The sequence below is a fragment of the Vigna unguiculata genome, chromosome 10 (genome assembly GCF_004118075.2).
Source record: "Vigna unguiculata cultivar IT97K-499-35 chromosome 10, ASM411807v1, whole genome shotgun sequence".
Taxonomy (NCBI): domain Eukaryota; kingdom Viridiplantae; phylum Streptophyta; class Magnoliopsida; order Fabales; family Fabaceae; genus Vigna; species Vigna unguiculata.
In genome coordinates this window covers 36,381,627-36,397,546 of record NC_040288.1, presented here as the reverse complement: position 1 = coordinate 36,397,546, position 15,920 = coordinate 36,381,627, and the positions used below count along the sequence as shown (strand labels likewise).

At 29.2% G+C, this 15,920-nt stretch overlaps 1 protein-coding gene across 2 annotated transcripts; it reads right to left on the bottom strand.

Moving 5' to 3' along the window:
• Positions 1 to 10,576: 10,576 nt before the first annotated feature.
• Positions 10,577 to 15,544, bottom strand: LOC114167281 (CRS2-associated factor 1, mitochondrial). Of its 2 annotated transcripts, none has more exons than XM_028052323.1 (7): positions 14,885 to 15,544; positions 13,905 to 14,032; positions 13,555 to 13,780; positions 13,348 to 13,475; positions 11,905 to 12,081; positions 11,207 to 11,270; positions 10,577 to 10,867 (listed from the first exon to the last, which is right to left on the bottom strand). In XM_028052323.1, the coding sequence occupies exons 1-5, from the start codon at positions 15,429 to 15,431 to the stop codon at positions 11,917 to 11,919; spliced, it is 1,194 nt and encodes a 397-aa protein (XP_027908124.1). In that variant the 5' UTR covers positions 15,432 to 15,544; the 3' UTR covers positions 10,577 to 10,867; positions 11,207 to 11,270; positions 11,905 to 11,916. The 2 variants fall into 2 exon arrangements, with proteins under 2 accessions (XP_027908124.1, XP_027908125.1); XM_028052324.1 differs by having other exon boundaries at positions 10,577 to 10,862.
• Positions 15,545 to 15,920: the final 376 nt, after the last annotated feature.

Below are 15,920 nucleotides of genomic sequence, written 5' to 3'. Positions count from 1 at the left end.
GGCCTAACCAGGTCATCAGATCGGTCAGGCTTGTCAGGTTAACGGGTCGTTCGGGTCGTTGGGCCTACCCGACACATCTGAGTCATCAGACCCGCCCGACATCTTTAGGTCGTCTGGCCCACCAAACTCGTGTGGGTCATCGGACATGCTGACCCGACTTGGTTGTCAGGTCGGTTCGGTCTGTCTCTATCTTCGAGCTCACCCGACTCGTTTAGGTCGTCAGTTCCGTTTGAGTCGTCTTGCCTGCCCTACTCGTCTAGGTCGCTGGGTCTGCTCGACCCGTTTGTGTCGTTAGGTCAATTTGATTCGTCTGGATCGTCTGGCCAGCCCAACCTATCATGGTTGTCGAGTTTGCCGAGTTTGTTTGGGGTTGAGTTTAGGGTGTGAGGTTGAGTGAGAAGAATTTCAAATTACATTTTTTTTAGGGTATTTGAATTTTTTTTAATTTAACTAATTGAAATACTTTTAAAAAATGCATGCATTTTAAATGCTTTTAATTTCTCTATCCAAAACATTTATTTACAAAGAATTTTAAATTCTCCAAATAAATAAATTACCCTCTTGAATTGGCCCATCCAAACACACCAACAATCTTTCACTTTTCTTTAACATGAAATTGAATTTTTTTAAAATTAGTCACATCTTACATATGACATTTATAAGATTCGAACTTTTATCCTCTTATTTACAAATCTATTTAGTATCACTGGACTTCACATTTTGCGAGTTCTACTCTAATATTTTAATTATTTATTTTACTAAAAATGGATTGACTAATAGAAAAAAAAATTATATGAAATTTATTACATTAAATGACAGATTATAGTTAACTAATTGTTGGTGTAAAAAACAATTTGCATTGATGGTGTGCTGCATGCATTATTTATTCTTTCACTAAAACCAAAGGCACTCAAAATAATCACATTTATGAAAAGAAAAAAACTAGAACAATAATGTTCAATTTTGGTAATTCTGAATTTTCATCCAAAATATACCTTATCGTATTTCTGATCCGACCCAAATCAATTCGATAATTGATTTGTTTTGAAATGTGAAGTTCTGTCACAATTTTATCCTTAAGAAATGTCTCAGAAGATAAAAAAAAAGTAGGAATATTTAAACTAAATTTGACCTTGACTCATATAAAAATACCATAACATATCCTAATTAAGGTTATAACTCGAAAAATAATAGCTTTCCAATAAAATGTTAATTTGTCTAAATACATAATTTAAAAAAAAAAGCAAACAATTTCATAACTTTAATGGATAAATATATAATTTAATCCATCGAAAATGTTGACTATTTTTTTCTCCTAAAGTTTCTTGTATATATATCTTGATAGGAAATTTTCAGCTCACTAATAAAAATTCTTCTTGTCGAAATTCCTTGTTATTAATACAATAAATACAGTGTTTTGGTAAACTAATTGGTTTATAAAAAAAATTAAACTAACACGTTTGGAATCTCTTAAAAAATTAAAAAAATTATATATTCAAATTATATTAATTAAAAATACTTAAAATTATATTTAAATAATCAAATTATTTAATTAACATTTCTCATAGATATTGTTAATTTACTGATGCAAATTAACATTATATGATTTTTCACAGATTTATTAACTACTAAAAAAACTCATATTTTTTGTTAATTTTGTTTTGAATTTTTTTTCGTACGAAATACTTACAAATTTTGTTGTGAAAAAAAAATTGCAAAAAATTTCTACCAATTTTATTGTAAAATATTTTGTATAAAACACTTTTCGCAATAAATTTTGTAAAAAATACTTGTAAATTTAATAATTTTGTAGGAGATGATTACCACGAAGAAATTACTTGGCAATTAAAATTCTTAAAAAAAAATACAGAAAAAATTATTTTCTTATAATTTTTTATTAATAAATTTGCAAGAAAAGTTTCAAGAAAAGTTTCTATGAAAAATTTTAGTATTCAACGTGTTGTCCTTTGGTTTAAGGTAATCTATAATCCAAATAAGTTAATAATTTTGTTTAGACTTTTATCCACGACTTGAAAATATGATAATTAATGTTATATTTTCTTAAACTTATCCATAACTTTATCTTTTACAAAATAAAAAGTAAAACAAATTGAAATTAAGTCATTTTAGAAAATTATTGAAGAAAATGGTTGCTTAAGCTTGTCCATACGTTTTTTTTTTTAAGTAAAAGTAAAAGTAAAATAAATTGATATTATCTCATTTAAAAAACATTTATAAAAGAAGTGTCGGTTTTGAAATTTATGATTATTTTATTTTGAAAATATCTTAAATAATATATATTAAAATTGTTCTTGGTCATAACTATTTAGTTATGTGAGATTATTATAAAAATCATATTTAAAAATTAAATTTATTTAAGGAAGGATGACTAAAATGAAATAACATCAACATTTTTTAATATAGAAACTTATTTGAAGTGGTTACTAAGATACCTCTAAATGTTGATGTGTCTTTTGAGAAATGATTTATTGAAAAAAGATAATATTAATAAAAAAAATTGACATAATTTTGGACCAAAAACCTTCTAACAATGTATTTATGAGCTTCATTAAATGATGCCTAACTTATTTTCTCTAAACACTTGGATTTCGAACAATTCATTATCTTTAACTAATTTTGATGAACTATATTTACATTTTATATCATTTTTTTTGAAAAAACGTATTTTTTTAAAACTTAATAAACTTATTATCATGACTTGTGATCAAATGTAAGTATAAATATCATTTTACTATGTTAATGTGTAGATTACTTTTTTTAGTCTTAACTAATAACAGGGACCAACTCAATGAATTTTAACTTGTTTATACGCAATTAAGTAGGAAAACCAAATCAATTAATACCATAAATTTCAGAAATGCAAAGACAAGCTTTCGCTATCTTTTTTTATTATTCTATTTTGGAGATAAATATTTTTCATAATTTACATGGTGCATAATTTTCCATCAATAATCGACAAATATTGATCATAAAATGAAAAACAATTGCAGCCACTTCGTTTCAACTTTTTCAGTCTCATCCTTTTGTTTGTATTTGAAGAAGTAAACACAGTTGATAAGTCCCATGGTGTTTTCTGGATACGTCATACACAATTTGTTCATGTAATTATTATATATTTCCAAAGCCAACATAACTTCATTTAATTAAAGAATGATTTAATCAGAAAATTTTCATTTTGCAAAATTCATCCATATTTGAATTCTGTCACACAAGTATTCTTTAAATTCTAAACTCAAAACCCACTCTAACTAAATTTTTAAAATAAAAAAATATATTTTTTGAATTTATAATAAATATGGAAATGCAATTTATATGTCATACGTGTGTGTGTGGACAATTAGACACAGTGGATCTATTCTTTCTTCCACGACAATGCTACGTGGAAATGTGTCTTTTTGTCTCTTATAGTGTTTTTATTTCCCAAATAGTTACCAAAAAGAAATATGTGTTTTTTATTTGGTTTACACATTTTCTAAGTTTCTACAAGTCTTGTTCCTTCTTTTTCTCTTTTCTCTATTCTCACCAAAACAAAAACTATCTGAATTTTCGTATGATATATAAATAACAGAGTAGAGTATTTGTACTTTTACAAATAAAGAGTCAATTTAAAGATAGATATTTAAAAAAAAGTTAAATATGTTTATAATCTCTAAATTTTAATTCAAAATTAAAATTTGTCTATGTTCGAAACTTTGAAAGATTTTAGTTCCTAAACTTTCATAATGAATGAATATAGTCATTTTAATTCAATTATTTTAACTTTTTTCGAAGTGTCGAATGTATTTTCCTGCGGATATTGAGCTGAGAATGTGTCAAAATAAACAATTTCAATACTAATATAAAATGCATTTGACACATAAAAAAAATTGACATAATTGAGTTTAAAAAACTATATTCATTCATTTTTTAAAGTGTAAAAACCAAAATGTATAAAAGTTTTATCCAAAAACGAATTTCAATTTAGGTTAAAGTAAGACGAAAACTCCAAGTTTTTTGGACAATTTGATTTTTGTATTTGTGCAGGCTAAGAAAAGTTTAACACCTGGAGAGCAAAGTTTGAAGGTTTTGGGTGTTATTTTAATGGGGTTTTGGGAATATATGTGAGTGGGCACTAGAAGCTATGAATTCCACTACCCTCTGCTAAAATGTGTGGGGCGGCATTACATTATGGGATAACATTTTTCATTCATTGCAACAAAAATAATGTTATGCATTTGTAAGCTTCGTTACTTTATCGTTTTTTAAATAAGAAAGTTCTCTTAGTTATATATGTTTTTCTTTTTTTTTTTGTCAAACTTTCTTGGATGATGTCATATCTCTTATTATAATAAATTTTATTTGTCAAAATATGTGTGAAGAGGGCGTTCTTTAGTAACGTGTTAAGAAATGAATTTTAAGTTTAACTCAATCTACAAAATCGGTGTAAGACTTTCAACATCCTTCTCACGTCAAGATATATATATCTCGTGTCTGAGATTAGACAATAGTGAATGGTTTGATAGCAGTTGAAAGAATATGTCCAACAAATATTAAATTTTACTGATAAATTCAAATATCATCCTAAAAGGTGAACTTTAAACCTAACTCAACGTATAAAAGTGGTTTGTGAAGTGAAGTTTGCACCTATTATTTAAATGTTTATTTTGTCGCTTAAACAATCAGTTTTTCTTGTTTAAACTATATTTTGAGATTTAAATAAGATAAATATTACATCAATTATCCTTTTTTTTATAATTATTAGAGTATTTAATTGTTCAAATAATGATGAGTCAAATTTTTGAAGTAGAATCTAGAATTTATAGGTCACATCGAGCGATGAAAATTAAATATTAATTTTATCTCTATTGAAAGCTTAAATACTTCAACTTTTGTTGGTCTCTTAAGTGGGGAGAGGTCCACTAAATTATTTCTTCCTTTTGTTATATTATTCAATAATTATATGACATTTAAATAATAAGTATTATTGCTGAACTTAAGAAATTGTCATTCAAGTTATATATGAGTTGTGTACATTTGATAAAGAGTTTCCAAGTTTTACTCTATAAATTTTAGTTTTATGTACATATTTCACTTTTTAATTATAATTATTTTACGTATTTTACTATTAAAATTAAAAGTTATAAAACGATGTTTGCTTTATATATATATATATATATATATATATATATATATATATATATATATATATATAAAATTGAAAATAGTGAAAGGTGAGAGAAAATCTTAAGTAGTGATAGTAAACTATTGCATTAAACCTAAATTTTTTTACTTAAAAGGATTTCACTAAGTACGAATATATACAACCCAGATAAAAATAATAATAATTTTGTAATAAATAAATAAATATTGATGACACCAACATTTAAATTTTGTATATTTAAAATATGATTATTTTTTAAGTGTGTTCCAAGTGGGGTTGGCTAATTAATGGTATGGTATTGGTGCAAAGTGTATCAAAGATTTGGGAATGCAAGGTAGAGATTGGGCAAATGAAGCCAATGAAATCAATGTTTTCTTAGGAATCTAAGTTTGAATAGTTTAAAATGCTCTCCAAAATCAAAAATAATGGAAGTGAGGCTTTCATGATCACAACCAAACCCACTCCTTATGTCACACACTTTTAGCTCATTCCTTCCAAGGTGGAAGCCCCATTACCTCAACATTTTCAAATACATGGACACTATTTAACCCTACTATCTTACTAACAAAAATATGATTGAAGTAAACCAAAGTTAGTATATAAGTGTTATGGTTGTATATTTGGAGCCTCAATTTTAAATATTTTTTAATTATAATTCACCTGTAATAAAGTATATGTATACTTAATTTAACATCGTTAAACTAACTTGTAAGATTAGGTTTTATATTTTATTTATATATATTATGATTTAGTTATATTATTAGTTAGATCTTTAAGACATCTTTACACTATAATCTTCGACATACATCTTGACACTACTTCAATCTTCGATACATATTTTTATATTGTGGTATGAACATCTCAAACAATTTGTGGATAATACAACAAAATCTTGATATGAAAGACATAACAACTCAAATGAACTAGAATAAAATAGACTTTAATATTATCTTAATAAGTAAGCATATGTTTAACTTAATCTCATAAAACTAACCAGTAAAGTGACTTGTACTCCACTGTTTATATTATGATTCATTTTCATATCATTAGTAGATCTGGGATCTATAACAAAAATATTTATTATCTAATAAATTTTGAAAATATAATTAACTTTGTAAGAAAAACGAATGTACTTAATAATTAAAAAAGAATATTAAAAGTTCTTTACCATATAATTGTATATTGAAATTTATTAATAAATATGAAATTAACTGTTAGAGTTGTGAAATAAAATAAATAGAGTTTTAATGTGTGGTAGTAGGAAATACTACAATTGTTAAATATAGTGTGTTGTTAGTATCTGTCCAATTGTAATCCCAAGTATTAGTAAAAGAGTCATCTAGCAAGAAATGTGATTTTTCAAAATGCAAAATTCTTTTGATGTTATTTCTTTATACAAATATCTAGATATTTTGTTAAATATGATGTGCATTGTTGGAGATTTTATATGGACCAGAGATAAAGTGAATTTAAAATATATAAGTTGATATAAATATCCTCTTATAAGTTGGTATTGTTGGATTGGGTTAAGTTAAAAATCCACTTATTAATATGATATCAAAATTATTTAAAAGTCGACTCTTATGAAATTTATTATTTATTGGACTTATAGTGTCACGTTCAAGATATATATCACCTTAGTATAAGAACGATGTGTTACAAATTTCACATTGACTAAAGATTAGATATGTTTACAATATATATATATATATATATATATATATATATATATATATATATATATATATATATATAAATGAGTGCAAATCTCATCTTACAAGCTTGTTTTACAAGTTAGACTTAAAATCCATCTCTTTATATGCATGGGTGATAAAAGTTGAGAGAGTTTAAAAATAATTTTATTGTGAAACAGTATTGTTTTTTCTTATTATTTGATGCATTCAAATTCATTATCTTATATTAAATTTATAAAATAATTTTCCAGTTTAACCCAAAGAAATAAGTTTTTTATTTTTTATCAGCAAATGTTAGTTATTAGTTTTTGTTAGTGGGAGAAATTGAATCCACAACCTCTCCCACTCTTCCTTCTAAAATCACCAAACCAAACTAATTTCTCCAATTTGTTAGTAGTGGATTGAACCCACAACCTTTTCCTCCCTTTCCTTTCATCTAACTAGGGATGTCAACGAGACGGATATGGTAGAGTAGTAGCTCCCTCATACTCTATCTGCTGGATAAATACACGTTCTGTACCCCTCTCCATATCTGTGTGAGTATGTGTTACGCAGGTACTTGCATATTTTTTTAATATCTACGGATATCCACAGATAATTGCGGATATTTATAAAAAATATTTAATTAATATATTTTAACCATAAATTCAAATAAGATATAGTGCACAACATTCATACATGTCAAACAAAGTCAAAAAAATCATTTAAGTAGTGTTTAAATGATAGTTTATAAAGAAAGAAAGATTGTATTAATAAAAAATAACTCATTCAAAATCAATATGTTAATATTTTAATCATGTTTTTTTAATGTTTTTAATTTAAATTACAGTATAGTGGATATGGGTATCCACGGATACGGATATTATAATACTCAATATGCGAGTATAAACAATACACATACCCGTTATTCGCAGATATCCATTTACAATATTCATTTTCTATCCGTATTGAGTTTTATCTTCTGATATCTATGAGTACAAATTTTTTTGACATCCTTATATCTAATTACTAAACCACCTTACCACTCCTTACATAAATAAATAAGTAGTTGATGAGAGCATAGGATTAGTTGAAATTGAAACTTATTCTGAAAACGAATTGGATTGTTAGTCTCCACTGATGTCGGGCACTAAGAGAATCGTCTAAAATAGGAAAGAGCAGAAAGCAAAGGCCATGGAAATGCAAAAGATAAGCATGAGATAGCTGCAGAATGAAGAGAACCACCAACAAGGTCTAGCACTCCAATCATCTCATGTCTCTCAGTTTCTCTTTCTATGAGAATATGAGATGAATTTCAATGGAAGACATTGGTTTGTTTATGCTAATCACAGCTGATTTCTGAAGAAATGTGTCTTTCCCCTTATTATGTAAACATGTTAGTTCATGTCTCACTTTACTTTTTTCTCTTTTTTGTACTTTAACATAGCATTACCAGGACTTTTTTTTTAGAACTTTGTTGATTCAATATGTCGATGATCTCCAGAAGATTTTTTTTTTTCGCAAATATTTCTCTCATGTTGGTTATGTGTCATCTCTTTAGGCTTGTTTTTATTTTTATTTTATCTTTAACAATCCAAAGCAAAAAAATGACATTAGATTATACAGAATATATGTTAAAATTAATGAGTTTTTTTTATGGGATGTAACGGGGACACAGACAATGAAAATAAGTCTAATTCCGATTATATCTCGTATCGATTAGATATAAGAGAAATTTACAGTATAAAAGTCGGTGTAAATATCACCTTACAAATCGATTTTGTAATGTTTTCTTTTAAATATGTTATTAGAGACATGAGTTAGAGTTTATCTTAACGAGATTTGTTATTATTAAACCTATTGTGCTACCCGTTATAAAAATATATGTTATTTGTTGGATTTATCGTACCATTCAAATTTATAATATAAAAATAGGCGCAAATCTCACCTTACAATATTATTAATATAATAATAAACATATAAAAGTTTAAATAATTTATTCGTTTTAATATTGTGTGCATGATCCCATATTACTCAAATATTTTTTGAGTAATGTATGCATTTTTAGAGGAAAATACGATGCTGACGGTCATAAAATCAAATCAATGCAACATTGCATATACTAAGAAATGAATATAAGAAAAAAATTATTTAAAATTTGAAAAAAATTGCGATTACTCCTTTCATAAATTATTGTTAAATGTCACACATCTTCTAGTTTAAAACAAATATTCGTTTTAATAAAGTAAACTTCATATCTCCTTTAATCTCTTTTCATATTTTAATTTTTAATAATGTATCTTTCTTCGCACTATCCTTGTTGGAAAACTTTTCACATATGAATAAATCATACGAAACAGATTTTATTTTTTCTTCTCGTATACTCCAACTTTGTGATGAGTTTTTGTACTTTCATTACAAAAATTTACTAGTTTACATCATAACTTCACGCTAATTATATATTTATTAAAATCCATTATTAATGTCCATATTATTAAATACAATGACTTTTAGGCCAGTTTCAATTAATAAAAGAATGATGAATTTGAAGAAAAAAAGAAACTTGTATCTCTTTTTTTATTATTTTATTTACGACATAAAGAAAAGGAGGGTCTTTTCAAAAACATGTATTTCGAGGATTAAAAGGTGATTATTATTTTAAACGTGTACGAAAAGTTATGGATTTTTGTCGGTGCCACGACATATATAGTTCATCTTTCACATCAGAAAATTATATTTTATTACTTAACATTTCTATAATGAAAAAGAAAATATTGTCGTAAATAATTCGATGCTAATTAGCTACTGATTTGCTAATTAATTAAAGTTAAATTACTGAAGACTTATTTTACGCTTGTTATTCTGTAATTTAGATTAAATATAGGGAACGGGAAAGAGGAGAAATAAAAATTTCCAAATTTATTTATTTTCTTTGATTGGTTTCATTAAAAAACATGGGAAACAAAATATCCATGAAATTCATATTAGAAACCAGCCGAAGGGAGTGAGAAAAGTAATATTACTTTGATTATTATAATTCTTTTTCTTAAGAAACCTTTATTATTTCTTTGCTGTATTTTTTTTTTTACATTTTTCACACATGTAAATATTTAATTTTATTTTTCTTATCAAAAATAACAACAACAAAAACTATATTTTTTCTGTCTTTTATCTTTCCTTTCTTCTCCAAACCAATCATGTACTTCTTGATTTTGCAAGCTAATTGACATTAACTTCAACCTTTAAATTGTTACGTTACTAAATACGATTGTAGAATGTACATAACTTTATCATCTATATTAATTAATTTTGAATTACTTTCAATAAATGAATTGAATAAATTGCTTTTTCAATCAATATGGTTGATAAGAAAAATGTAGGCCAATAAAAAAATGACTTAGTTCCATAATTATTCTATTTCATATCGTATATTCTAATTACTACTAATATTATTTGCTTGCTATTGGGTTACTGCAATCATATTCCATTTCTTATACTGGTATTATTTTTTAAACTTTTAAAGCATTAGTTACCCAAGGTTTATTGTTAATAAAAAAACGATTGCGTTAGTAGGAAAAAAAAATGTAATGTCATTAGTTTTATGAATGTTCACTGGTTATAATAAAAAACAGTGATACAAAATTATGGTTGGATTCCTGAGTAGGCTTTTGTCAATTTTTCCAACATCCAAAATTCTTTTACTAAGAAATTTGGAAGAGAAAACTAATCAAACATGGAACTGTAAGAAAAAATACTAATCTGTACATTTAAATTTTCAATTTGGTAATGGTGACAACTCGATTTCCAGTCCAAGATTCCGACACCATGAAATACCAAAGTCCATTTCCAAGCTTGGCTATGTGAGCAAAACATGAATTGAATACTACTTGACTGTTGTAAATTTGCGACAAAACAATGGTAAAAAACTCTTCATTAGCACTTCCACTCTGACTCCAAATAGAACAGATGTGTTCACCATTGCCTATCATAGGGAATATGAAAAATTCCAACCCACAATATCTGCAGTTCTGCACTGTAAATATAGCCAGCATATGATTAAAGATTCATCTCATATATTCACATTTTTCCTTACAACATCTAAGGCCAATACTAGTCATGGACAAATCACAGTTTAGATATCTTGTTATATCCAAATAAAAGTATCAACCTTAGCAGTAAACTATTTCAAATTTTCTCATCGACTGCATTTATACAGAAAAAAAAAAAATACTATGGAAAACCTGTACTATATGACAAGCTACAACAACTTAGGAGAAACTTAATTAATTTTATTCTCCAATTTTCTTCTCCTATAAATGATAATGAAATTTTAACCCAAAATATTAGAGGCTCAATGAAAATATATCATTACCCATCTCTGTGTGTGCCCTGCTGATTCAGATCGAGTATGCACCTTACCACACCATCGTCAAGTTCTGACAATAACACAGTCCATATCAGTACAAATAATTTATGGGAAAAACACTATATGTTGCTGAAATAACCCAAAAGACAACGACAAATCATAGCAATTATACGTTCATGAATATTGAATAACGACAATTGCAATACAATTTACATAAACTGATGAAATAAAGGAGAAGTGTTTTGGAAGCATGGATCAGAGAGAAGGTTGTAATCATCACAGGAACAGCATAGGTGGCGGAACAGTGATTGAGTCAAAGGGAGGAAACAAAGTGTGGGGAGAAGTCTAAGTTGTGATTCCATACTAGAATGCAACCCACGCCCTTTCATACAACCCCTGAAATCATCATCGATATGGAAGAAGTTGCGAGCGTCGCCATGCAATTACTCAGCAAGGGACAGGGGCCTTCTTCACTTTGCCCTAACTACAATCACTGTCACCACCCAACCAAACCAACTACCATTCTTCCTGCTCAAACCTTTTACTATTCCCATCATTTCCACGGCAAAATAAACAGTTTAGATATCTTATTATATCCAAATAGAAGTATAAAATTTGGCAGTAAACTACCCCAAATTCCCATAGTCACCGCATTTGCACAGAACATAACATTCCAATCTCGAGGGAATTTCTGATTCACACACCTGATTATAGTGTTAAATAGCCTGTTGCTCCTCTGCCACATTTAAGTCATCATTGTCGTCATCAAATGATTCTCTATCTTTAAGAAAGTATCCATCCTTTGAAGGCTTATAATCCTTCCCCCTCCAAACCACAACTTGTTCATTCTCAAAAGTCACCAGAATACAGGGGACCATGTCCTGCATTAATACACAAGATAATCGAAAATGAGCAACTTAAATCATAAAACACAGGGAACAAATCTTGAAGATTATAAATCGTGTCTTCTCTATATGTTTGGAAGGTAGAATAGAGTGCCATTACCAGTATCATTGTTATTTCCCTTCAAGTTACATGATTATAAAGAAATACTACACCTTATTCCACGGTTTGACTTAAAAACCGATAGATATCACTAGTAGTTAGTTAGTTCTATTAGTGAGGGATTTAGATAGGTGGGCTGAGATGGTAGAAGAAAAAAGGCATATTGCCTAAAAATAAGAGGGGAGATTGAGAGAGATCTATCTTGTCACTTGAGAATGGAGTAGACAAATAAGATATTGTAGGAATTTTGAATTTTTATGGACTAAAACCAAATAAAACATTTATGGGGACTAGACCCAAAATTACTGATATTTTTAGGGACAATAACTAGTTCAACTAGAAAAGATTTACTAAATTCTTCCATTCAGCTCTACCTCGATAGAACAAAATGATAACAGTGATATTAGTCACGCTACCTCTACTAATCCACACAGTAATTATATTATAAAGAATAATATGTTATATTTGTGAACTGTCGATGACAAAAAATTAAAAAAAAAACAGCAGAATACGTATAACCAAGAAAAAACACCAAATAACACATTTCAAGTCACACAAAAAATAATCATGTCAATCCTGTAGATTTATCGACTAATCCAATCACACAGACTACGTACTGGTACTACTAGGCACTAGCAGTTTTCTTTAATATTCTTTAAATTTCACATAATTTTCTTTTACACTCTGGAGAATCTATAATCGCATTTGGTCCTCAATAATTGATTATGAAAACAATTCAAGAGGTTTAGGTGGCTTTTCAAAGTAAATTTAAAATATTTATATCTCGTAAGATTGATTGAGGGTAGTAAGATTGTTATGCTCCCCTAGAAAAATAAACTAATTGGCCCAAAAGGATTCTAAAAAGCATCTCTACGATCAACACTTCAAAATCAATTCTTTTAAGACCCAGAATATCTCCACAAATGAATCCTTGAAATCTTACTAGCAAAGTGATTCCACTTTATAATGCCCAAACAGACTCAATTTTGAAACTTATATTGAGGTACTACGTAATCATCCAAACTGAAACATTTTTTTGTTATAATGATACCAAACAAGAAAATTACATGGCAAATATAGCATTGCAAAGCTGCCTATCACAACAACATACTCAGCAGCTAAAATTAATTAATAGTCTTTACCCTGAGTTTGCAGCCTATTTTCTTGTAATCTTTCCTTTCAAGCCCCTCACAGTCTATCCGAACCAATTCGCATGAGAGGAAAGCATCTCTGACCATGGGTACCAAAAAAGCATAATAACCATTTTTGGCTGCAATTCACTTCAGAATCAATAAATAAGGTTTGCTAAAAACCACACTGGCAACTGAAATAAGAAAAACAACACACACCAAGCTTAGTTAAAGCAGGAACAGCTAGTCCCCTCTTCCGCATTTCTTTGGTTTCCTGAATACTTAAGCCATCAATTGTTGTCTTGATCAATCTGGGATATACAGGTTCATGGGGCTTCCACAACATGAGAGGAACAATAGATCTCTTTTTAGGAATATAATTCCTGCCTCTGTATAATATAAGTGTACCCCCATGTCTGAAGATGACCTTCCCAAATGTTTTGTCCTGCAAAAAGAGCAAAAAAATTACTTGCGCATAAAAAAGTTCAAAATGAATTGTAATGTAAGACTTTACTTATTATGTAAGGTAGTTAGACAAAAGAAGTAAAAAAGTATGAAGAGACGTGAACCTCAAGCTGGGTACAAATATTTTTCATGTCCATTGTTGGAACACCCATGCATTTGATTCTGACCGCTTCAGCAAATTTCCAATGATTATGAATAACATTCAGCATGTTGTGAGTTAAACCATCCCTTCCTGAAACCAAAACAATCAATAAGATAGAGATTGAAGAACACATTTGGAAAGAGGGATAAATTCAATGTGCCAAGATTTTCCTAAAAATAAGCACAAAGGAAAACAACATTTCATACACACCTCCTCGTCTTACCCATCCAATACATTTCCACAACAATTGCTATCAGAACCAATAGACTTGTTCATTTGCAAAACACGACCAACCCAACAAAAGCATGAAAATAAACAGCGAATGAACCACAGAACATCACGTTGTCTCTCATCAAGCAAAACTCCATAGAAAATCATGCTATCTGTCTAATAAAACTATAATTTATAAACCAAGAAACAATTCAAAAAATTCGTATGAAATACCATCCCTACTGGCACAAAATTCAAAAACAAAAACAAAAATGACAAACTTCAACATTTTTGAAGCGTTCCCGTTTGATTGTTTTCAAAACCAACAAAAGCCCTCTCAAATTAGGTGAGGACACATATATGGATCACACGGCACTATTGGGATCTATTACAAACAAATTCTCAGGAACATTTATATACTACAAGATCCATTTAAACAATGTCCTACAATGTTCTTCTTGGTCTCCCTCTAACCCTTTTCATAGGACCAAAAACAATGCAATCTACTCTCATCATCGGTAGTTCACGGGCCTTTGCCCCTTAACCAGCATCCCAACATTAACTCATCATTTAACTAAATGACATATACTTCAATATTCTTAAAAACAATTTAACATTTACTAGTATTCATAAATTTCGAAGTTAGTCCCTTATTTTTAACAATTCACGTAATATTTTTCACATGCCCGATCCTAATTAAGAAAAACATCAAGCGTCTTGCAACTTTCATACCGAGATTGACATGCCTATTAGTTTTGCTTCTCTCAAATTGCGATATCAATGCCTTTCTCTCATCACTGTTAAGGGGTTTCCCTTGAATCATCTCTCTCTTCATTTTCCTCTGTTCCTCCAACTTGGGGTCCTCCGGACCCTCTAAGCTCTCCACAGTGGGGTCCACGGCTGGCGCACACACCCCGGTCCATTTCCGGTCGAGCCGGCCCGGCCCAAAGGGAGAATACTTGGGCTCCCTGAGCCCGATGGGCCGCACCTTTGGGCTGCTCTCCGTGTAGCTGAACCGGAAATCGAATGGCAGGTCATTGGAACGAACCGGCTTGCGGCCGGCCGGGTCGAGGGAGGAGGGAGGCCGGTACTTGGGCTTGGATTTCTTTTGGTTGGGCTTGGTGGGAGGGGAATTGGGGCATTGCGGCTCGGGAGTGAGAGACGACGGTGGTTTGAAAGTGTATGAAGAGTGGAGTTTGGAGGCTGCGGAGGAGAGGTGGCGCGTGAGGAGGGTGGCGGTGGAGGGATTTTGGCGGGTAACACGCGTGAGAATAGACATGAGGGTTTAAGGGTGCATAATTTTTGGGAAGAGGATGTTCATTGTAGGGTTTAAGGGTTGCAAAATGTTTCGTTTGCTGCAATACTAAGTTGCAGAATCACAATACCGTAGAGAATCTCATTGGCTTCGATTAAAATACCTTTTATTTAACTACGGTAAATAACATCCTTAATTAATATAAATGTTTTTAGTAGTTAATTTTAAATGAATATTGAGAAATTAAATAAATATAATTAAGTGTCACACTTTTGTGATTGGATTAGATGTTACTTTCTTATTTAATATTTTATAAGGTAAGAATGAGAGTTATAATCTAATATATCGCTTTTGTAAAATGTCTCTCTTATAAAATTATCGTTATTAATATTTTGTTTGATGTTTGATATTCTTAAAAAGGATTATTTTTATAATTTGGATTTTTATTTAAATTTTAAAATTTTATTTCACATCAATATATTTCAATAACAATACATTACACCTCCCATTCAC

Bases quoted from the DNA above. Each gene is read 5' to 3' on its own strand.
- LOC114167281 (XM_028052323.1), bottom strand. From the start codon at position 15,431: ATGTCTATTCTCACGCGTGTTACCCGCCAAAATCCCTCCACCGCCACC. The intron at 14,033-14,884 runs GTATGAAAGTTG...TTTTGGTTTCAG, and splicing joins TAATAGGCATGTCAATCTCG to GAAGGGATGGTTTAACTCAC. The intron at 13,781-13,904 runs GTTCACGTCTCT...CTCTTTTTGCAG, and splicing joins ATATTTGTACCCAGCTTGAG to GACAAAACATTTGGGAAGGT.